The sequence below is a fragment of the Apis cerana genome, linkage group LG2, assembly GCF_029169275.1.
Source record: "Apis cerana isolate GH-2021 linkage group LG2, AcerK_1.0, whole genome shotgun sequence".
NCBI lineage: Eukaryota > Metazoa > Arthropoda > Insecta > Hymenoptera > Apidae > Apis > Apis cerana.
Genome location: NC_083853.1, coordinates 1,594,453 through 1,620,411, shown reverse-complemented (window position 1 = coordinate 1,620,411; position 25,959 = coordinate 1,594,453). Strand labels below are relative to the sequence as shown.

The following is a 25,959-nucleotide window of genomic DNA, read 5'->3' as shown; positions in this document are numbered from 1 at the left end:
TAAAAATAATTATTGATTTTTGATGTAATGATTTTTGAATATGTTGCAGAAATTAATATTTTGAATAATTATAAAAAAATACAAAAAGATATTTTTTATCAATGATCAATGATTTTGAATTATAATATTGATTTTGAACATCCTTTTTATATATGTTATTATCGTTTAGTTTTAGTTTCTGAGATATTTGCAAAAAAAATTGTTACGTAAATACATGATCGCCGTTATTTACTGACATATTAAGTATAACATCTATGTATGAAAATTATTACATTTAATATCTATTCATAGTGAATTTAAACATTTTGAAAAATTCGTAAAATTTATTATGATTAAATATTAACAATAATTAATTTTAATAATAATATTAACAATAATGTGACTGATTAATTTATTTGTATAAATTTCGTGCTAATTATGCACTATATTATGTTTATATAAAATAAATAAATAGTGATTATATATACTGTTACTGATGCATATCTATAGACGAAATTCTATACTATAATAAATAATTTTTTTTGGAAATACAAATTATCCTCAAAATCATGAGAATACACAAATAATAATAATAAGCACAAATAATAATCACATAAAATTAAATAATTAAAAAAAATAATAATTCATTCGTGTAACATTTCGTTTTTAAAATTAAGTTTAAAAAATTTTTATATACAAGTAAAATTGATTGATTTTCAATTAAATATAAATATTATATATCAATAAAAAGTAATTCTATATGAATATTAAAAAAGTCTTTTTTGTTTAAAGATTAATATTCAAGAAAATTGAATTTGAAAATTTATTTACTCTTTACTATCGATTACTTCTCGATATTGTTAATATTTAATTTTGATTTTCTAAAAAATTAAAAACTTTTCTAAAAAATATATAAAAATATATAAAAAATATATAAACGATAAAATTTTATTTTTTTATTTTTATATACAGAATAACCATTTATAAATAATTCATTTGTATTTAATAAAAAATTAGTCAATTTCAAATTGTATTTGAAAAATTTTTGAAATCGATAGGAAATATTTTTTTAAATAATTATTAATCAATTTTTTTTCTATATGTAATCATTGCTCAATTTTACTTTTTGAGGTATTTGCAAAAAAACGATTATTACTATATTAAATTTCGTGTATAAAAAAGATTAATGTTAAAAATTCTAGGGATAAAATGTTCTGATATTTAAATTTTCAAGATAAAAATAGTTAATGTTATATTATTGATACGTAAATTGATCATGATATTCTATTATCTATTTTAGTGACACGAAAGTAAATACTATATATATATAAGCAGTTATACAAGCATTTAATACATATCAAATAAATAATATTTTTCGATACTATTTTTTTATATTCTACTTTGATTATTTAATATCACATTGATTTTTTTTTGTTCTTATAAATCAGATATAACATTTAAGAATATATTATAGTGAATATAATATAATATAATATAATAATAGAATATCTCGATGGGGATTAGTTATTACTGACATTATGAACTCGGGACACCATATTATTGTAACAACTTACACTCATTGTAAATATAAATTCTTATTATTTGAATAATCGAAAATTTCTAATCTTTGTCATTTTCATTTTATTTTTTTATATTCTTTTTATATTTTACAATTTAATATCAAATCTAAAGCTGATTTTAATAAAAAATAAAAAATACAATCTTACATGGCGAAATAGATGTAAGAATTTTTAATTCTATACTATTTTAGAAGAAAAAGAATAGAATTAATTATATTAGAATAATTATTAATGATTTAATATAATTATTATATTATTACTAAATGATTACTTAATTAAATTATTTTTAATAGATTATTATTATTATTAAAATATTAATTATTAATAGAATATAGAAGATTGATTAATAGATTATTGTTTTTAAATTAAAGATAATGTTTACAATTATTATATTATTTTTTTATATTTTTAGTTTTAAAAATAATGTTTTTGTTAATTTAAAGTTTAAAAGATAAATATTATTAATAAAAAAATTATGTTTTATTTCATTTTCTCATTAATAACATTTATTTTTTAAAACATTAAATTAGTAAATAAAAAATATTTCACTTTTATTTCGCAATATTCTTATGATGAAACTTTTAATAATGAATTAGATTTGAATTTTATTCAAATAAAAAAAAATTTGAATAAATTTTAAGACTTCATTAATTATTTTAAAACTTCTTTAATTATTTAAATATTAAATATTGAGATAGTATAAAAGTGTTTGTTAATAATTCCTGCATGCAATTTACAATTTATGAAAGATACATTTGAAAGGAAATTTATTGTTATTTTATTATTTTGAATTTTATCTTATACATATATATATATAAAAGTTATATATATATAAAATTAGTAAAGTTAATATATATAAAGTTAGTAACGTTATATAATATATAACTATTATATAATTCTATTATATTATATAATAATATATTTATATATAAGATTTATTTATCTTGTAATGAAATATTGATTTTAAATGTAAAATTATAAAATTATAAAAAATTATAAAAAATTAAAAGAAAATAAAAGTAATTTATTACTTTGTAATAAGCAGTATTATTAAAATGGTAATATCATTTTCAATAAGACAATGAAAAATCAAGTTTTTTAGCAATAAATGTGTGATAAATTATTTTTTAAAATATTTAAATATATGTACATATTTGTTTTTTATAATATAATCTGTAAATTTCCTAAGTACATTATTTGTAGCTATATATATTCCCACATTATTATGCAACTGTCGCCGTATTTTATCAAAGATCTAATGTTATTCTTAGATTTTAACTTTTAATCTTTAAATCATCATCGGATTCTCACACATTAAATTTATTTTCATCCGAAAATATTATTTATTTTCAAAATTTTAATAGTTTTTTTAATATATTTGCAAAATCAAAATGTGTTTTTTTTATTAATCTTAATAAAAACTTTTTTTTTCGCAACACATATGAAATTCAGATTTTTTTTTAACCTTGTAAATATGTTTGAATTTATACTTTTATTTATAATCATTTTTGATTCAAATATAATAACGACAATACATTCAAAAAAATTAATTTTTATTTTTATATAATATTATATGATATAAATTTATATAATATATAAAAAATTATATAATTATATAATTTATATAATTATATTAATATTTATATAATATAAATATAGAATATACTGTATAGCAATTTCAGTTATTTCCCAAAGACATTTCTTTATGAAATTTAATTTAATAATTTTTTTAATTATAATTTTAATTCTAATATAACACATTATAATATAATATAATATATTTATTCTAATATATCCTTATTCAATGATATATTATATTCATTATTCTATATTCTGAATAGAAAATGACTTCTGATTTTGTAGAAATTATTTTCTCAAGTATCACAATCATCAAATATCACTTTCAAACAAATGATATAATGTATCATAAATATATGATAAAATAGAAAGAATTGTAAATTAAAAAATAAAAATTATCAGATACATATTTTTAAAAATAAATTTTTTGATCAAATTGAATCCATAATTCATAATTTTCTTAATTGACAAAAATTTATAAAAATTTATAATAAAAATATATTTATTAAGATTAATTTTTTTTTAGATTTCAAACCACACAAACTTTATTGTGCAACTAATCCTGAAGTATATATATATATATACTATATATATACTATAATATATTTATATACAAATATATATTTTAATATATTTGTATAAATTATATTAATTCGAGTTTGTAAATAATATTTAATTTATTAATAAATGAATTTATGAAAAAATCGCGGAGAGTTAACATATATTTAATACAAATTTTATTTATATTTACTGTAACAATATAAAAAATATAAAAAAAAATTTTGCAATCTTTATTGATAGAATTTTCTAAATAAATTTTCAAACATTAAGTTTAAATTTTAATGTGATGGTTTTAGATTTTTATGAGAATTAGAAATGTTTGATTTATTTTCTCTATTGTGAAATTGTATTTATTTTTGCGAAATTGTATTTATAATTGGTATGATTTTAATCATAAAAGTAAGAATCATAAATTTTTATACATATATGTATATATATGTATATATATAAATTACAGAACTATTTTCATATACTTTACTTTATCTATACTTTATCTATATTACGTAAATGTATTGTACTAAATGTTTAAGTTCATTTGAAAATTATATTTTTTATATTATTGAAAATACTAAAAAATTTATAAAAATCGTGAAAATTTAATTTGAATTAAAAAATGAATCAAAAATTAATTTATAATATTTTAAAAAAGAAAAAATATATATTATAAATTATTTACATATTTTTATATGACTAGAAATATATCATAACTGTATGTATATATATATATATATATTCTTAATTTCAATGTATCACGTGATAGTACAGCCATGCGTCTTTTATGCAACATGGCGACCGGCAAAGGACTTGCAATCGTTTTCCGATCAAAGACTATTAATTTTATCAGCAATAGTAAATTAAATAAATTGTCATGTGGTATTATGCAGAGATGTAGCACATGTCATCAATCTAATACAACAATAGTATTGAGTGTCGGCAACTGGAACTTAAAGAAAATAGAAAAATGTAATGTATGCGTTCAATCATATATAGATTACATCATACTTTTGATAATGTCTAATTTATTTTAAATATATTTATAGTATAGTATAGTAGTTATAGTATATTACTATTTAACAAAAATTTTTCATTTTAAATTATACATCATGAATATTTTATTTTATCATTTGAAATTTCAATAAAAAATACTTTTAAAGTGAAATATAACCTAATACTTCATAACCATGCCTTCTTTCTTTACTATTAACAATTGTTTATAATAATATTTGATTAATTTTTCTTATTTAAGTATTATTATTTAATTTATTAATTATATATAATAGTTTTATGCTGATATTTAACATTTTTTAATAATATGTTATTAAATTCTTCACTTAATAAATAAATTAATAAATTAAATTAATAATCTTTTGTATTTTTATAAATTTTCCCTTATTTATTTTAAAATAATTTTATTCATTTTAATTTTATTAAATTAATAATATATTATTTCAATTATTATAATAATTTATTATATATGTAAAATAAAAATATGTTTTATTTTCAATATTTTATTTTTGAAAATAATTTCAATAAAAAAAAAATAATTTACAATATGTATAGAAAATTAGTAGTGAAATATTTTCAACATGATTTTGTTTATTCATTATTATTGTTATTATATTTAAAAAAATTTTTTGTAGTACAAATTATTTTTTGAATATAATTGCAGGTATGATAGGAAATTTAACTCAAATTCAAAGAGGAATGCATACTACGCAAAAACTATTAAAACGTAATTATTATGAAATATTGGGTGTATCCAAAAATGCTTCAGCAAAAGATATTAAGAAGGCTTATTATCAACTTGCTAAAAAATATCATCCTGATACAAATAAAGGAGATCCAGATGCAAGTAAAAAGTTTCAGGAAGTTTCAGAAGCATATGAAGTACTAAGTGATGATAACAAAAGAAAAGAATATGACACATGGGGAGCTACATCAGAACAAATGGGAATGGGACAACAGGGTACTGGTCATACTAAAGACTTTAATGAAGGATGGCAATTTCGGTCATCAATTAATCCAGAAGAATTATTTAGAAAAATATTTGGAGAAACTGGATTTCAAACTAATATTTTTAATGATTTTGAAGATTATCAAGAGTCAAAATATGGTTTTGGAGCAGCTCAAGAGGTATATTATTATTATTATATATTACAAAATTAAAAGAATAAACAAATTTAATATTATTCAAGCAAAATTTAAATTATCCATAAAATCTAATGAAATTTAATTGAAATATATATTTTAAATTTTATCAAAATAAATTGTATTTTATTCAATGCTGCTTAATTAAAGATGTATATGCTATAAATTCAGATAATTTATTATATATTAATTTCACTAAGTTTCTTAAGAATGTTCTTATATAAATAATTGCTCTATGTTGGCTGTATTTTTATTTAGTTTAAGTGACAAAAATTTATTAAACAATGATTAGAATTTAGTAGGGTACTATTTTTTCAAATTAATACAGACTGTTAAACAAAAACATTGCAGATCACATAATAATATATATTTCCAATTTTATATATAAATTGTGAGATTTTATTCGGATAATGCCAAATTTATTTATTCTCTTAACTTTATTGTACATATATTGCTTGCATTTTACATATGTGAATGCATACATTATATTTTAATATATTAATACTACATGACAATACTACTTGTTTCTGATTTTTAGGTTATTATGAATTTAACATTTCCTCAAGCTGCCAGAGGAGTGAATAAAGATATACAACTAAATGTAGTAGATACATGTCCAAAATGTTTAGGTTCACGATGTGAACCTGGAACAAAAGCAGTTAGATGTCCATATTGTAATGGAACTGGAATGGAAACGATTAGCACTGGTCCTTTTGTAATGCGATCTAGTTGCCGTTATTGTTTAGGTACCAGAATGTTTATTAAATATCCCTGTCAGGAATGTCAAGGAAAAGGACAAACGGTATAAAAATATATCATATTGATTAAAAATAAATAATTAATTTAAAAAATAAGATTAAAGATAAATAAAAATAAAGATAATTTTTAATTTTACATCTTATATCAAATATTTTAATAGGTGCAACGTAAAAAAGTGATAGTTCCAGTACCAGCTGGTGTCGAAGATGGTCAAACAATTCGGATGGCTGTTGGTAACAAAGAAGTATTCATAACATTCCGTGTGGAAAAATCAAAATACTTTCGAAGAGATGGTCCAGATATACATACAGATGCTCAAATTTCATTATCACAAGCAGTACTTGGTGGTACAATAAGAATAGAAGGTGTTTATGAGGATCATACTATACAAATTCGGCCTGGTACTTCATCTCATACTAAAATTCGACTCAGTGGTAAAGGAATGAAAAAAGTGAATGGTGTAGGATATGGAGATCACTATGTACAAATTAAAATTGTTGTACCTACAAAATTAAATGATAAACAATTAGCATTACTTCAAGCATATGCTGAACTTGAAGATGATACACCTGGAAGTATACATGGCATAACATACAAAACAGATGGTAAGAATAAACATGACAAATCATGACAACGAAGAATATATATGATTAGTTAAAAATATATACCGAAAAACTGATATATTCGAATTTTTTTTAAATAAATTGAACTTAATTATTATCAAATATAGAATTTTTTAAATAATTTTTTTATAAAATAATATAAGATTAGATTTATGTGTCGCTTGAGTTTCCTTATGTGTACCTGCCCTTGTTAATTAAATAAATGATGTAAAAATTTATATATGCGTTTCATTAGTGTTTTATGTTTTTAAAAAGTAAAAAAAAAATATTAACAAATTATTTAGTAAATTAATTAATAATCATTAGAATATTTTCATCTATTTTTATAATTTATTCATTTTATAAATTCTTTTATTTTGAGATTGTACATATTTTTTGGCAGGTCCAAGGGTAAAAACTCAAGCGAGACAGAATATGCAAAGTGAACAGAATGTTGAAAATGATGGTCTTCTTAATAAAATCAAGAAAGCTATATTTGGATAGACTAAAATTTGGTGAGTGAACTTTTCGGAGAAAACATAAAAATTATATTATAGAATTTATTTTTATGATCTATATGTTTAACACAAGATAGATTATATCCCTCGTTTAATACGGTTTCGTTAGTACATTTTTCGAATTTACAGAATTATAAATTACAATGTTTTGTTTTTATTTGATATAATTTTAAGCAATATCAAGTATTTTTATAAATTGTTATATGGAATAGTATGGAAAGAAAAGAAAATAGAGAAATATATATATATTAATTAAAAAAAAAATTAATTTGTTCATGTAATAAAAAAATTCATAATTATTTATGTTTTATTTGTTATTATATATTTATGTTTTTTCTGATTTAATTTTGTATGAATATTTAAAATAATATATAAAAATACATATACAATATATATATATATATATATATATATGTAATGAAATTTTGAAAAATATTTTTAAATAAATTATGATGTATACTTTATATATATTTATATTCAATTAATGTAAGAAAAAATTTATGTAAGATTTAATTAACTATATTAAACGAAAGATTATTATATTTTGAAATTTTTTCTATTATAATATATTTATTTACAGGGACTAAAGAGAGTTATACTGGTCCTTTGAATTTAGTGGAATCTATACGGATAGCATTAGATGGCAAAAATATTTCTCATATAAACTGTGGAACTTCTGATTCAGAAAATAAATCTCAAAATAACACTGGAAAGAAAACGAATAGATTAAGAAATGGAGATATTAACACAATGAGAAGACGGGAAGCATCTTAAAGTTCAAATTTGAATATTAACAATTTTCAATAATTAAAAAAAAAGAAAAAAATGAAAAATAATCGTTAGTAACATTTCTAAAGTTAAATAAAGAAATATAAAAATAGAAATATAAAAATGAAAAAGCTATTATGTTTAAGATGTTTCTGATATATTAATATCATATTATTTAAATTTAAAAACAAATTGACTATAATCTATATTTTTTAAAATTTAATTATACATTGAGACTATTGTTGATTATTTAAACTATAATTAAGTAATGTTTTTTTGCAAATAGAACGTATTCATGACAAAATTAATAGTTTCTGAAATATCAAAATTAATAGACAATTATAGCTATGCTACCTTGTGTAATAAATTACGCAAATTATTTCTATTTATGCTTTATTATTATACATATTCCTTTCATACTATCCAAAACAAATTTGTAAATTTAATATTTTTAAATACATTTAATATAAATTAATATAATAGAAAGAAAACATAAAATTGTAACATAAATAATCTATTGATTTAATTATATTGCGTATATGCAAAAATAGAATGCAAATAGTTGAATTTATTCTGTAAAATTTGTTTGTTTTTAAATTGTGAATCTTTTTTTTTTATTTTATGTTTACTGTAGCTAATGAGGAAAATTCAATATTATTTCTAATATAAAATTATATAAATATTTTATTATAATAGGAAATGTATCATATATTTTATTTTCATTTATATATAAATATAAATAATATAATAATAAAAGAAAATTATAAGTAATAAAAAATAAATGTTTTGAAAAATATATAATATATAAGATAAAAAAATTTTTTTAATAAATAGAATGTTAAATCTTGCTAAAATCTATATTATAATTTAAAATAATATTCAACTTTATATATATTAAAAAAATTATATGATTTTTTTAAATTTTAGCAATGTATATGTAGTAATTATGTTATAAAATAATACAAATTGATATTCATGTTAAATTTTTTAAGTATACTAATTGTAAAATGAGAGAGATAATTTATTAACAAAGATATATATTATGTTATTTTCAAAATATATATTGTAATAACATATTTTATGTTTTCATGTTTATACATAATTATATTGTTATTTTACGTTTATATATTATATTTGCATTAGTTTTTTTTAATAATAGATTGTATATACATATAATACATTTTAAATACAAAAATCATATCTTATTAAAATGTAATTTTAATTGAAAAATAATATTAAAAATTAACATTTTAAAACTTAACTGAATTATGTAAGTTTATGAAGATAAATTAATGTAACAATAAATTAATATTAAAAATTTAAAAATTATTTTTAATTTTAATTTTACATATATATAATATTATATATATGCAATATACATAAGATTAATAAAAAATATAATACTTAAATCCAAAATATACTATTTCACAAAATTAAAGGAACATTAAATTTTGAACAAAAAATTATCAATTTTTAAACTATTATAACTTACAAAGAAAAATTGTATAAATTATACTTATAGAAGAAATAAAGTTTAAGATAAAAATAAATTTCGCGCTTTAAAATAAGTCCATTGACGATTCGATTTTTTTACGAAGTTTAAAGTATAATAACAGTTTAAAAATCGATAATTTTTCAGTCGAAATTTTTATATAATTGAATAATATAAAATTTAATATCAAATACTGTTATTAATATTTTATTAGTATTATATTATATATTTCATTTATAATTAATATATTCGTAGATCTAGTATATCTTTGGAGAATTGATTCTAGAAGCCAAAACAAATATAAAAGTAAGTATATGAAAATATTACTTAAGATTTATTTATGACGATATTACTTCTATTATATTGCCATCGTTTTATCTTTGTTTTGTTCCATTTAATGCAAATTTCAATTGCAATTTAATAAAATTTTGACAAATATTTTTGTATTCTTTTGTATTTATTTTACTCTTTAGAATTAATCCTTCAAAGTCTCATAAATAATATATATATATATATATATATATATATATATATATATATATAGTTCTTTTAAATATATAAAATTTTTAAACTTATTTCAATGAAATATGTTCCATACTTTGTTATAAAAATACAATCATATATATATATATCTTAAAAAATTTTATAATTTCTAAAATTCTTAATTTATCTTTTTTTTAAATATTTTAATTTATTGTAATAAATATTCTATTTATTTGTATATTTCTAAGTGAATACGATTATAATATTGTGTTTGTAAAATATTTTTATTCATAATGTTCATTTCATATAAAATACGTTAAAATGGTTCAGTAAAATTATTTTTCATATATAGTTATGTTTATTATATATTTAAAATATTTATTAAGAATATTAAGCTTCGATTAATAAACCGTATTTGAGTCCAATATTGGTTAAACTTTGAGTAGTTGATACACCCAAGACTGCAACTGCAACAGCAGCAATAGTGACCGCACCTTCCAAATAAAGACCATATAATATTCGCACATAGCCAGCTATTGTTGAAAGACCACCAGCAGCCGTAAAATCTAGAGGAAATAGAACGCTTGCTGCAATCGGCCTGGATCTGGCTACTCCAAAACATAGAACTCCCAATAGATAATAAGTGGCTGTAATTCAAAATAATACAATTACTTTAAATGAACTTTATAGTTGAATTATAATAATAAGAAATATATATTTTCAATAGTTTTACTAAAGATTTTTTCTTTACATAATTTTATTATTTAAAAAATTTCGATTGATTTATATTTGAATGCAAGATATATAATAGAATTTATATTTATTTTAATATATTTATATTTATATATATTTTTTTTATTTAAGAAATTATATTTGACATTTTATAATGTCGATAAAAATAAAATATTTTTTAATTAATAAAAAATTTAAAATCTTTGATAAAATATTATATTTATTTAGTAAAAAATATCTTTCAATTTTTTTTGTATTTATTTTATTAATTAGTAATAGTAATAGTTTCGAAAATTTTATATTTAATTATCGAAATGTAATAAGTTATAACATATAATTTATTATAATAGTAATAAATTATTAATTAATAAAAATTATTAATTACTAAATATATGTAATAATTTTTATTTATGCAAGATGAAAAAAAAATTTGATTGAAAATTATTTGAAAAAAAGCATAATTTAAATAATTTTGGAAGAAATATTTCGGAAAAAATCTTTTTTTATATTCATTTTTTTTAATTTTTGCAAGATCGGTATTTTTTAATAAAAGACATTTATTAGCAATATTTTTTTTGCATTTTTTAAAAAAATTGAGTGAAAAAATACAATTGTAACAGATAAAAAAATATAAAAATATTAGTATTATGATTTTCAAATTAAAATAGTGATGAATTAGAAAATATTAGAATGATATCAAAATTAATTTTTTTTTTTATAAATAATTCAAAATAACAGTCGACAACGATATAATGAATGAGATAAATTAATAATTATTATTTTTTTAAATAGAAAAAAGATGTAATCAGTAAATTGTAATCAGTAAATGTGTGGAATTTTAAATAAAATATTTATAGACATAATTATTAGATTTCATTTTATTAATGAAACATTATAGAAAAAAATTCAAAGTATTTTTATTAAATAAATAAAAATATTAAATAAAAAATATTAAATATTAAATAAATTAATAATTAAATAAAGCTAAAAGATGATTTAGTTTTTATGAAATTATGTCAAATATACTAATACTAATATTATTATTTAAGCAATTATTGAAATATTCATTGCCAGTATAAAATAATTGAACTAAATGTTTACCAGATCTAATACCATTAAATTTTTTTTTTAGAAGAAAATGAATATTAATATTATATTATTTCAGATAAATGGCATTATAAATTACGTAATTAAAACTTGTGTTGCTACTTCAATAGAAATATTTGAATAAGTACCAAAATTCATATATATATTCGTTTTAGATAGTATATAATTGCTAACAGATGCTATTTTAAGATGTTACTTATTATATATCGTCATTTCAGTGTTTAAAACCATTTGAAAATTATTATTCTGTTATTATTTAATATATTTTTTTTATTTATAAAATACAATAAAAAATATAATATATAAATATATATATATTTTTCTAATAAAAAGTACTAGTGATTTTAAAAAAACTATAAGTAATTAGAAAATATTATATTAAAAAAAAAATTTCTATCATAATGTTTCTTCTTCAAAATTACTTAAATTATTTTATTATATTATTTATTATATTATTAATAATAAAATAAGTTCTTCTATATATAATAACATATTTTTTACATACATATATGCAGATTGTTTAATAAGTTTAATTTATCACTAAAAATATATTGAAAAAGAATAATCATAAAGATTGATATTTATTTGTTATGTATTAAAATTTGATTTGAAAATATATAACAGGATTTAGTTCATTTGTTTTTGCAAGCGTTAATATTATTAATTCACATCGATTGTTCTATCAAAAAAAGTGTCATAAAATTAAATTAGTCAAAAAATTAGTTAAAAAATTAGTCAAAAAATTAAACATAAATTCAATATTATAACATTAAAAAAATATAATATTTAGCGATTGTGAATTAATTTAAATGAAAATTATTTCTCTTGTATTATTCAGACTTTTCTTATAGCTATAAATTTGGTCATCCAAACATTTTATATAAGATTAAAGTATGAATTTCTATTGATTAAAAAATATAATACTATTGTTAAGCTTTTTGGGAAAATTTCAAATTTGTTTAATTCACTAACATAGTATCTTTTTTTTGTTTTTCTTAAATAAATATTATATTGAACATTTTCTATAATCTTATAAAAAAAATTCTTATTATTAAATTATACAATAGCATAAAAATTTTTAAATATTTCTATTTTTGATCTTATATGATTTTGAAAGTTATTGTACATGAAAAAAATTTTGATAAGTGCTTTTCTATAACATAAAAAATATACTTTTTATATTTAATAAGAAATATATATTTAAAAAAATTTTTTTTTTAATTTATTTTTCAAAAAATATTATAAATATAAAATATTTGCATGATGTATATTCATGTTAATCATAGAAAATTGTAAAACTTTTTTCTCTTTCATACTTTCCTAACATTTATTATTTGTAAGAATATTGATTAATATAATAATATGAACACTCTTTATAATATATATTTAAATTTTAGTATACCAGAAAATTATAAAAATATACCCATTATGGAACATTATACATATAACATTATAACAAGAAATAAAAATTATTTTTCGCGTTTTCATAAATATCTTTTTTTAATATACTTCGTAATGACGATACAATATATGCAATAATAATACGATACAAGAATATGCAACTAATAAATGTTAAAATAAACAAGAAATTTAATAATAAACGTTACTAATAATAAGGAAGTATTAATTAATTATAATTAACTTCCACACGATGTACAATATATACAAACTTATGTAACTCAACATATGCTTCAAACCAAAGTCTCACATGAAGCAATCTGCATTATTATACCAATTATATTATAATAATAAATATTATATAAATAAATATAATAATAAAAAATAATATAATAAATAATAAATAATAATAAATAAATATGGTAACTATATTTTAACATTGGTTTGATAACTTATTTGTTATTTAATACAATTTTAGAATTTTAGAATAATTTATTAGGTATCTTTGCACTTCTTAATATTTTTTAATATTGCAAAGTACAATAAAAAAATACTATAACTTTCTATGTTTTTTTGGAAAAATATTAATAATCTTGAAAAGATTGAAAAAAGATTATTTAAAAAATTGTTTTCCAAAATAATTTTTTTTTTAAATAATTTAAATTTTACTCATAATATTCATATATTACGAAGTAAAAGAAATATTTAAAAATTTTTAGAAATTTAAAATAAGTTATTTTAAACTCATAATAAATTATAATAAATTATAAATTATAAATAAAAAAATATAATAATATATAAATAAATAAATAATATATAATATAATAAAATATAAATAAATAATCATAAATTACAAAAATTTAATATATTTTTAATTATATATTTAATTAAAAATATATTTAAAAAATTAAATAACTAATTAATAAATAATAAATACATAGAGATTTTATAACATTATATAATAATATTAAAATTTTTAAATATAATAATAATTTTTATTATAAATTATTTATTCAATCAAAATTTTTTATTATAAATGAAATGTAATGATTTATTATAACAAAAAAATTAAAATATATAAATCTAAATTGCTATTATTTATCATAAATATATATTCGTGTTTATATTATATATTATATTATAATTATATTATATATTATTATATATTTATATTATTATTTATTTCAATACGAAAAAAATAATACCTTTCTTTATGATTACTTTTTTCATATTTATTAACTATTTTTATATTTTCTTTATTTTTTAATATATTATTTTAATAATTTCTTATATAATTATAAAAAATTTTGACCTATGCATAAAATAAATTTCTATAAATTTCTATAAATTTCTAAAAAAAAACATAATTATAAGATGGATCGTGAAACATTTGTTAAAAAAATTTTATAACAGAAAGTCTCTGTTTAATGTGTAAAAAAAAAATTATTTTTTATCAAAATATATGTAAGCAAATATTTTCAAACTTAAAATTTTCAAACTTTTTTTGATATAATGATGAAGATGAAATGTACATGATATAATGTATCTATATTTTGAAAAATATTTCAATTTTCGGAAACAATAATATTATTTATAGCGATTTCTTTATAATATATTGAAAGAATCAATAGCCATAAATAGTATCATATTTTATGTTTATTATAAACAAAAAATTAAAAAATTCTGTTTCTTTGATGATATCTTATTTAAGATATATCTAAGTGTTATTATTGATAAAATAGAAATAATGTTTAAAATTATTAAAAATAATTTTTTTCTATAGAATATATTTTATATCAATTTTTTAATAGATTAAGTTGAAGTGTTAAAAAGTTCTTCGAATTTTGTTATAGTACAATTAATAAATTGGCATTTTATTATCATAAAATAAAATTTTATTTTTTATTTTATTATTTTATTATTTATTATCTTATTTATTTTTTTTTATTTTATCATTTTTTAGATATCTTCATAAAAAATTCTAATGAAATTAAATTTAATCAAATTGCTATATATGACAAAATTTTAAATATAAAATTTAAATAAAAACTTTTCAAACTTTTGTTTCTGTAAACTTTAATACGAAACTTCGTAAAGTATATAATGTAAAAGAAAATAATTTTTAACAATAAATCTCAATCATAAACTTTATACAATTTCAAAAAAAAATTTCTTATAAAATATTCAAAATCTAATAAATATATATTTTTTTTAATGTATCTAATAAGTATATATATATATATATTTTTTAAGTATTCTATCTATTGTATATATTCTTTTCATTACGTAATTTAATTTCTGAAATTTTTTAACTCAAGTTTATTTATCGAAATTAAAATGATAGCAAAATCAAAATTATAATTATCTAATAGTAAAAATAGTTCAGTTTTTTGAAACCAAAATATATAAACCAAATATAAATTTAAAATTAATCCTCTAAAAATATTTTACGAATATTTTAATGCTCTTTTATATATATATCAAATATAATATTTCATATACAAAATATGATGTATATCATATATATCATTATGGAAAATTTATTATATTTATAATCATAAATAATCATGACTCATAAATAATTTAAGTCATAATATATTACATATGATTATATTGTATATATTTTATTTATTATGAGACAGATTTATGAAACAAGAGCATTTGTGATAGAGATAATTATATATTTTTTTCTATTGAAATTTTAATTATTAAATAAGTTTTAATGAGTTATATCAAAAAATTGATATATATATATATATATATATATATATATATATATATATATTGAGTAAATAAATTAAAATGATCACTTAAAAAAATGAATTAAATATTTACATTTATTTTTATAATGAAATTCTACAGTGAAATTTTTTGATATACTGATTATAAAAGTGTCTGACCAAATTATATATTTGCATATTAATATCTCTCGTTCTTTTTGTAAATAGTAAAATATTATAAAAAAAATGAAATTTTCGTTATAAAATTTTCAAAAAATATATAATTCCTCAAAAAAAATAAAATTTTTTCATATAATCTTTATCACACCATCAAATAATTAATAATACTAAAATATGTATTTCTTAATATCAATTTTCATCTGAAAATTTTTTTGTTAATAATTAAATAATATTGAGAAAATCAATATATAGATCACAGATATCTTGAATGTAAAATATTTGTATACAAAATAGTAAAAGTTGATTACTTTAAATATTTTATTTATTTTTGATGATATTATAGAATTTCAGACAAAAATTGAATGAAGATAACATAACTTAGCATTAATAATCTATCTGGATTTATATGAAAATCAATTTCATTTATTAAATGGAATATAATTTTTTGATATATTATTTTCGAATACATATTTTTTACTTTATGATGATTCTATGATGAATGAAAATAAAATACAATATATAATAAATAATTTTTCAAAAATTCACATGATCGAATTTTTGTAAATATTATTTTATTTATTATTTAGTAATTAATTATTGATTATAGTATTTTTCGAATATACATCCATTTATATCACGATGCAATGCTACAATATTTGAAATCCGAAACTAATAAGATATTTAAATAATAATGTAATATTTGTATAAAATAATTATATATTAATATAAAATAATATTTATATTAATAATTTATTTCAAATAATTTGATCCAAATAAAATAATTTTTCATAATAATATTTTAATATTAACTTTGTATTTCTAAATCCAAAGTTATTTCAACGATTATAATATAACAGATTATTGAATAATAGTTATAATATGTAGTTAAAAATATGTTTTTTAAAAAAAAAGTCAAAATGATTTTAACTTTTATCGAAGAAAGAACTTGGAAAATTTAAATATTTCTATTTATAACTGATTAAAAACTAATTAATTTTTCTATAAAATATTTTTATATTAAATGTTTGAAAATATATGATAAATCATTGTTATAATTTCATGATACATTGAAATTTCTGTTATTTTTATAATTTTATAATTTTCAATATATATATAATAATAAGTAAAAATAATTTTTATGATCATTTAGAAATCATTTTATGGTTTCCTAGTGATTCTCAATACAGGTTCAGAAATACTCAAGGCTTATATAATTTTTCGATTATTGTCAGAAATATCTTTTTACAAATTTTCTATTTGTTACAAACAATAATATAATAAGTAACTTTTATTATATTTTAAAAATAGTTTACTTTTTGAGATGAAAATATATTGAATTTTTTAAATAGAACTATATATAAATTTTTTTTTATTATATATTTTATGAATGTAAAAACATGATAATTAATATATTACAAATTAAATTTAAAAGTGAAAATAATAATATTTAATCATTTAATATATATATATTCTAAGATTATATTATTAGCATAATTAACAGATTTTCGTCAATTTATTAATTACCAATTGCCAATTAATAATATCAAAAATTTACTAAAGAAAATTATTGTAATATATAAAATTAGATTTAATTAATTTAATAACAAATACAAATTTCTGCAAAAAATTATATTAATTATATTAATTATATTAATATATACAGAATATTTTATTAAGGAATTGTTTTTTAAATTATTTTTTAAAATAAAATGTGATTTTTTAAATTTAATATCATTTCTTTCATTTAATTTAATATCTTATTATATTAAGACATTCTATATATTTACATTGTTAAGTATAATTTGAATCAAAAAGTTAAATAGAATCATCTCTACACGAAATAATATAAAACAAAAGTTCAAGAGAATTTTTACATAATACAATTCATTTAATATTATTTAGTATTTAAAATCAAATAAAATGAATTTATTTATAATTTTAAACATACAATATAAAATTAAAAAGGAACAATATTATATAATATTTCTTTTTTTAATAAAATTAAAAAATTAAAAATTAAATATAAAATTAAATCACATAAATCACAATAAATCATATTTCTTCAATTTTCCTGTTCTATTTCCATTTTTATTTCTATGAATTCCTCAAAATGACATGATTATCTTCGTTATTATTATTACTGATTTCATCTTGAATATTTCAATTTATTTCTTGACTATTATTTAAAAAAATTTGTAAAATAATTTCATTAAAATAATATGTTAAATATGTTACTACCGATTATTTAATTTTTTTAATTATATCATATTTTTTTTCAATTTAATTATTAATATGCGTTATATATTTGATGTAAGAATATAAATTATAAATTAGATATAAGAATAAAAATATATATGTATAAAAGAAATCAGTCGCAATTCAATTATTTTTTTGAAAAAAAAACATTAAAATTACAATTTCATAATTAAATAAAATTCCATTAATTTTTCAATTTTTTAGTTTTTTGAATTCATTTTATTTATAATTGGTTTATATTCTTTGTTTAATTGTAAGAAAAATAACATTTATTATATCACTATATTATATACTTCATATTTACAATTATTGTATATTCTATAATATAAGATGAACGATACGATGTATCAAACATCGAAAAAAAAACAAAAAGCCCTATTAACCCTAATTACCACCAAGTCATGGCGATCCCTCCTTTTTTCTCTTCATTTATAAACAATAGAGTAAAAACTTATTAAGAAAAAAGAAAATTAGATGCATTTGAAAAAAATATTGATCGTGACATAAATTTGTTTCATAAACGTTTTTTGCTATTTTATTTTCGTGCTCGATTATTCTTTTACTTATATTTTTGATAAAACATTTTAGAATATTTTTCTTTTTTATTTTTTTTCTTTTTATTTCTCGTTATTTAAACAATACTCGTATTTCTAAAAATTTTTGTAAACATTGAAATACATGTATGCAATAATGAACTTAAGTTAATGAATCACATGAGGTTGAAACATTACTATTTCCAATTTTCATCAGTCATTAACTTAAACTCATCAATTGAATTGATATACGTATCGCAATATGTTTCAATATAGAGATTTTTAGAAATATAAATTCGATCTTACTTTAAATATAAGAGAGAAAAAAAGAAAGATATGAAATATATGTATAATAATAGATTTAGAGTATTTACATGCCATAATAAATGTTATTTTTCTTATAGTTAACTAAAGAATATAAGCAAATTATAAATATAAAATGAATTCAGAAACTGATGGAAATTTAATTTTTTTTAAGAGAATAATTAAATTGCAATACTTAATTCCTGTAAAAATTTTTATTCTTGTAATGACTAAAATACGATGTAATAAAACAAATTTGACTTTCAAGATTAAATTTCAAGATATTATATTAAATATATATGTAATATATTTTTGAATTCATTATTAATGTATCCTAAAATATGATAAAAAATATATATATAATTCCGAATTATTTAAAAAACCGAAGTAACTTTTGTTTCCTTATGAAAATAAATTATTTCTGAAATTTTTGTTACTATTATTTGTTATACTTATATATTTGGTGTATCAATAAATTTTTTTTTAATATTTTTTTTTATTACATGATTACAAATGAGTGAAATCATATATTACATTAGATAAAAATTTTTTTGCTAAATTAAATTATATAATTAATAATGATTTATATAAATTCTATATCTGAAAATGTTTTAACAATTGTAAGAAAAAAAAATTCATTATCGGTTTCATAATAAATCGTATTAAGGAATTGATATTAATTTTTAAAAATTAAATTAAAAAGCTAAATTATGTAATATATAAAATATATATATCATACATATATAATATACATACATATTATCTATCTATATGATTTTACCTACACAAACGAAGGGCATTACTTTAATCCATTTAGGCATTGATGGCGTTAAATAACTTAAATCTGTTTGGTCAATAAACTTTCTTGATATAGCATATCTTTGTAACCGCACAGCTAATAAAAGACCAAGATTCATAATTAAAAGAAAATGTGCAGGTATACCAATTGCTGCAAAAATAACGGTTACTGTTCGACCAGCTGTAGTACGTGGAACCGGAGCACCAAAACCTATGAATAAAATAAATTGAAATAAAATTAATTTGTTAGTATAAATAAAAAATTAATAGAAATAAAAATAGAATGATTCATAAAATCATTTATATATTATGTTACAAAAAAATTCCCTTAAATCTTAAGATTTTAATAAAAGTTTGTGTGTAGGTAGAGAAAAATAAATAATATATAATTTTTTTATTAATGGGAAATATTCAAAAAAAGAAAAAATGCTGAAATTTTGAGATTTCATCTTCTTAAAAATATTCCTCATTAACAAAAAAATAATTACATTATATTATATCCATAGAGAATATAAATTATTATAAATATTACAATTCACACAAACTTTTACTAAAATTATAATTCTCTGTTTAGATAAATTTTTTTATAACAGCATATAATTATATTTATAAATTTTATATTCATTAAAATTATTATATTTTATTTAATAGTTTATTATTATATTTATATTAATGTTATTTAAATTATACAAATAATATGAGTTGAATGAAAATATATTATTGAAAATACATTGAAAAGTTATTATATTTTTGATTATTTGAAAATAATAATGAAATCTTTCGATTGAAATGATATTATTAATATTTTTATATTTATCATAATTAGACAAAAAATAAATCTAAATTACCAAGAGTGGTGAGAAGTGAAAGAGCAAATAGGATGCAACCAGGAAATGTCCAAAGTTCTCCACTATTTCCATTTTCACCATATCCAGAATTAACTGCCATTAATAATAATTCTTCATGTTTTATTACATATTGTTTCACTTTATTGCTCCAAAGTGGCTCTAAATCTTCTTCTTTTTCTGTACGCAATTGTCTCAATTCTGTTGCCAAACCAATTGCTAAATCTTTCTGCATATTTTTTAATTTTATAACTTGTTCACGTTCTCGTGGTCCTTCAATAGCACAAAAAACTATTGCACCAACAATAGCCCAAATGGTTAATAGCCATGCTAATCCTACACACATATATATACATATACATATATAATCATTATAAATAATAAAATCGAATTATTAAAATTTATTGTAATAATATTAGCAATAATTAAATTATTCCTTTTAATAGTTTTAATAATAATTATAAATTATAAATGAAAAAAAATTGTTACTCATTTTTTACCAAATAACGAAAGTGATAATCTTCCTAAAAATCTAATATATTTCCATATTTTAGAAAATCTTTCGACATCTGTTGAATTTACATATTTTTCTTGAACAATATCTTTAACAGATGGTAAAATTCTTAATCGTAATGGTAATCCAACTATTGTTTGAATAGCAATTGATTTTGTTAATTTTTCCAAATTTTCCGTTGTTTTATATCGTGGAGAAATTTCTTCTGAAATCGTCGTAGGTGTATCTAAGAATAATAAATTAAATTATTATAATATTTTAAAAATATTTAATTCACAATTTCTAATTTGCAATCTTTAAGATTTCATTCTAAATTTTTAATAAAATAATTACTATATGTACAAATAATAGAAAATAAAAAACACAAATGAAAAAAATTAATAAAAAAAAATATATTATAATATAATTATACATTATAAAAAATTTCTTCTTCCTTTATTCTAAGATTATATTATATAAATATTATTATTCAAAGATTATTATTATTTAATAATAATTTATTATTTAATAATTTATATTTATATTTATAAATTTATTATTTAATAATAATAATCTTAACGAATCTTTATAACATATTATTTTATATGTATATTATATATATATATAATATCTAATTTTATTCATATAAATTATTTTTTATTTTTCTGTAGCTTATCTCTTAATAATATAAATAGAATTTTAATATAAATAGAAATGTACATAATATAATATAAATAAAACAATATTTATAAAATAAATAAAAATATATAAACTACATGATTTAAAATTTACTTAACAATTGAAAAAATTCGCTTTGATTTAATTTTCAATTTTAAACTCTATACTATGTTTTGTTGTCCTAGATTCAGCTTTTCCTTAAGTATTGATTCAGTCTTCTTAACGCGTTATTATTAATGAAACTAAGAATAGAATATATCAACCAATAATGTGATTATAAAACATATATTTTTTATAATTTTACATACTATATATATTATATTATTAATAATAATTAAATTTATATAAACAACTTTGAGAATAAATAAATTATAAATAATTTAAAAATTTTAACACGCTTGAAATAAATAAAATATCTTATTTAATTGAGTTATCATTATATTTTTCTTTAATTTTATTATTTTTATTATTGTTCAATGTATAATAACATTGTTTTTATATGTTCACTAAAACTGTATATGTTTACTATATTTGTAATTTTGTTTACAAATTTATATATATAGTAATTCAAATGTATATATTAAAAATTAGATAGATTTAATAAAAATTAAAAAATATATGTGCATAATATAAAAAATATAAAACTAAATAATTAAGAAAGATAATAATTAATAATTATCGAATGTTTTCCCATTTCATTGTGTCAATAAATAAGTAAGATATGAAAAATAATATATGTATTTAAGTATTACACATTAAAAGAATAAGTAAATTTTTTTGCGATAAGATATAAAATTAGTTATATTTAAATTTATCAAAATGAAAAATGAACAATTAAGATAATATCTATAATAAGATACACATTTAAAATACATATTTTCATATTTAAAATTAAAAAGAATTTATTTTTAAAATTAAATAACATTTAAAATTAATTTAACATTTAAATAAATTTAAATTCTAAATGGAATAAAATCTTTCAAATCATTATGTCAATATTCATTATATTTAATACAATTAAAGATATATAAATATAAATACTTTAATATTTTATCAAATATAATAGAATATAAATAATAATATATAATAGAAAATATATAATAGAAAAATTAAATTGTTATGCCATACCAATCGCATAAACTACATCATCATCGTCTTCATTTTCATTATTCTTCTGTGGTTCTGTCATTGTTATATGAAATTCAGTAACACGATGTTTGATTTTGTCTTTTGGATATATTAAATTCCTATTGGTGAAATATCGTATCTTGTGAATTCCAATAGCTTTATGCATTTTTGTCTCGACATGTTTACGAGCACATGCAATAGTGGATAATGAAATAGGTGTCAACTTTGCAATGTCTATCACATCACTAACAGGCGTTGTAACACACCCAAGAATTGGTGGTGTTGGGAAAAGGGGTATATCCATTGTTAAAGTTCAAGGTTTTTCTGATTTGTGTGATCTTTTTCTTGAAATGATTCTTTCATTGCTTTTTTATTAAAAAAAATAAGAGAATATAAAAATATAATTTCATTTCAAATGTTATTTAATCACTCATAAATTTAATAATTTTTATTTTAGAACTATTTATTGATTTTATATTTTCTGGTAATTTGCAGAAAAAGGTGATTTCCGATATATTAATTAAAAATAAAAGATCAATTTTGAATCAAAAATAAAATCTGTATTAAATTTATTATATAATTGTGTTTTTATTGATAAAATGATATTAATTAAAAACAAAAAATCAAAGATGATTCAAAGATTTTGAATCAAAGATAAAATCTATAAAAAATATTTGAGAAAAATAGATAAAATTTAATATTACATTTCATTTTAATTTAACAATAATATAGATAAATAAATTTTTAATATTTTCAAGTTTCTTTTATAACTTGATTATAAAAGAAATTATATTATAGAATTATTATAAGTTCTTTTATATCTCTTTATTATATCTTAATCTTTTGTTATATTTAAACAATTATATTTATATTAAAAATAGTTTTGAAGATCAATTTTAATTTTATATTAAATTTCATTTTATTATCATAATCATATTATCTTTATAGAAATTGAAATGTTATTTAAAAAATAATATCGTTACATTTTTTTTCATATTATCGATTTATATATTAGATATTAAATACTTGAAATGATTAATCACCTAATTATTTTTTTTCTTTATTTTGCATAAAGTTATTGTAATTTGTAAAATTGATATTTATTTAATGTGAAAATCTTCTTATGTATTTAGGATTTGCAATTACAGCAAAATCTGAAATAATTAAAACAAATTTATATTATCTTTATATTTTTAGATAATATAAATAACAAATAAATAATTATCTTGATTTTATTTAAAACAAGATTAATTATGTGTTCATTTAACACATAATAAATATATTACAAAAATTTTTGTAATACTATTTTACAAGAAAATGCATCCAATCCAAAAATTCTAATTTTAAAAGAAAAATAGAATTGAGAATTATTTATAGAGAATAATTTTTTATATTTTTCAGAGAATAATATTATCTGAGAATTTTTTTTACAAAAGATAAAATAATAATAATAATAAAGATTAAATTTTGAATATTTTTTAATGTAATTATTTTTAAATTCAATTATTTTTTAATATAATTTAATTATTTTTTAATAAATTTTGCTTTACTTCACACCATTATAATGTATGAAATTATTTAAAAAATAAGTTTTAAATGTTTGATTTCATCTTTTTTAAATAATATTTCGTTAAAAAAATTGTTGGATAAAAAATAATATACTCATGGAATATTTTTGATGAATCAATTTTTAAAAACTTAACAAAGTCGATATACAAAAATATCAATTAAGATTTATTAGATTACATTAAAATATATTTAAAAATAAAATTATTAAAAATTTTTGTTAAAAATTATTTTTTACTAATAATAGATATGATAATAATAGATATGTTATTCGAATAATGATAATCAACATAATATCCATTTGTAAAAATTATTTTTCAACAATTAAAAGTAAATAAATAAAAATTCTTATTAAAAATCTTTTAAGTTATAAGTTAAAATTTGACATGACAGGTCTATGTCTATCATAATCTAATTTTGCTTTATTTCAATTTCGCTTCATCTAACAAATTTTTTCTAATATGATAAATAAATCTTAATATTTTTATATATCAATTTTTTGTTTGTTTTATAAAATTAACTTTTTTAATATTTCTTATGAACATATTATCATTATAATTATAAAATATTCAAATAATTTAAATAATTTTTTATTTGAAAATTCTAATAATAATTGATTCATTGATTCTAACTGAAAAAATTCAAAATTAAATTTAATAAAAAATTAAATTTTTGAAAGCTAAAAATAACAATTAATTTATTGTTATTTTAAAAAAGAAGAGATTCCAATTTTTAATTTGTAAAAATAAAAAGA

The 25,959-nt window shown here is 16.6% G+C and overlaps 2 protein-coding genes across 4 annotated transcripts; one reads left to right on the top strand and one right to left on the bottom strand.

Moving 5' to 3' along the window:
• The first annotated feature begins 4,445 nt into the window (after positions 1-4,445).
• LOC107999736 (protein tumorous imaginal discs, mitochondrial) lies at positions 4,446-8,878 on the top strand. Of its 2 annotated transcripts, XM_017059752.3 has the most exons (6): positions 4,464-4,661; positions 5,368-5,831; positions 6,385-6,648; positions 6,766-7,210; positions 7,611-7,722; positions 8,306-8,443. In XM_017059752.3, exons 1-5 carry the CDS (start codon positions 4,466-4,468, stop codon positions 7,709-7,711), a joined length of 1,470 nt encoding a protein of 489 aa, XP_016915241.1. In that variant the 5' UTR covers positions 4,464-4,465; the 3' UTR covers positions 7,712-7,722; positions 8,306-8,443. The 2 variants fall into 2 exon arrangements, with proteins under 2 accessions (XP_016915240.1, XP_016915241.1); XM_017059751.3 differs by lacking the exon at positions 7,611-7,722 and having other exon boundaries at positions 4,446-4,661; positions 8,306-8,878.
• Positions 8,879-10,733: 1,855 nt separating this feature from the next.
• On the bottom strand, positions 10,734-24,140 carry LOC107992920 (uncharacterized). 2 transcript variants are annotated; one of them, XM_062072038.1, is made up of 5 exons: positions 23,640-24,140; positions 21,841-22,080; positions 21,344-21,676; positions 20,479-20,706; positions 10,734-11,115 (listed from the first exon to the last, which is right to left on the bottom strand). In XM_062072038.1, the coding sequence occupies exons 1-5, from the start codon at positions 23,941-23,943 to the stop codon at positions 10,859-10,861; spliced, it is 1,362 nt and encodes a 453-aa protein (XP_061928022.1). In that variant the 5' UTR covers positions 23,944-24,140; the 3' UTR covers positions 10,734-10,858. The 2 variants fall into 2 exon arrangements, with proteins under 2 accessions (XP_061928022.1, XP_061928023.1); XM_062072039.1 differs by having other exon boundaries at positions 20,483-20,706; positions 23,640-24,138.
• Positions 24,141-25,959: the final 1,819 nt, after the last annotated feature.

Bases quoted from the DNA above. Each gene is read 5' to 3' on its own strand.
- LOC107999736 (XM_017059751.3), top strand. From the start codon at position 4,466: ATGCGTCTTTTATGCAACATGGCGACCGGCAAAGGACTTGCAATCGTT. The intron at 5,832-6,384 runs GTATATTATTAT...TCTGATTTTTAG, and splicing joins GTTTTGGAGCAGCTCAAGAG to GTTATTATGAATTTAACATT. The intron at 6,649-6,765 runs GTATAAAAATAT...ATATTTTAATAG, and splicing joins GTCAAGGAAAAGGACAAACG to GTGCAACGTAAAAAAGTGAT.
- LOC107992920 (XM_062072038.1), bottom strand. From the start codon at position 23,943: ATGGATATACCCCTTTTCCCAACACCACCAATTCTTGGGTGTGTTACA. The intron at 20,707-21,343 runs GTAATTTAGATT...TTTTATTCATAG, and splicing joins TTCACTTCTCACCACTCTTG to GTTTTGGTGCTCCGGTTCCA. The intron at 11,116-20,478 runs GTAAAATCATAT...TTTGAATTACAG, and splicing joins AATGCCCTTCGTTTGTGTAG to CCACTTATTATCTATTGGGA.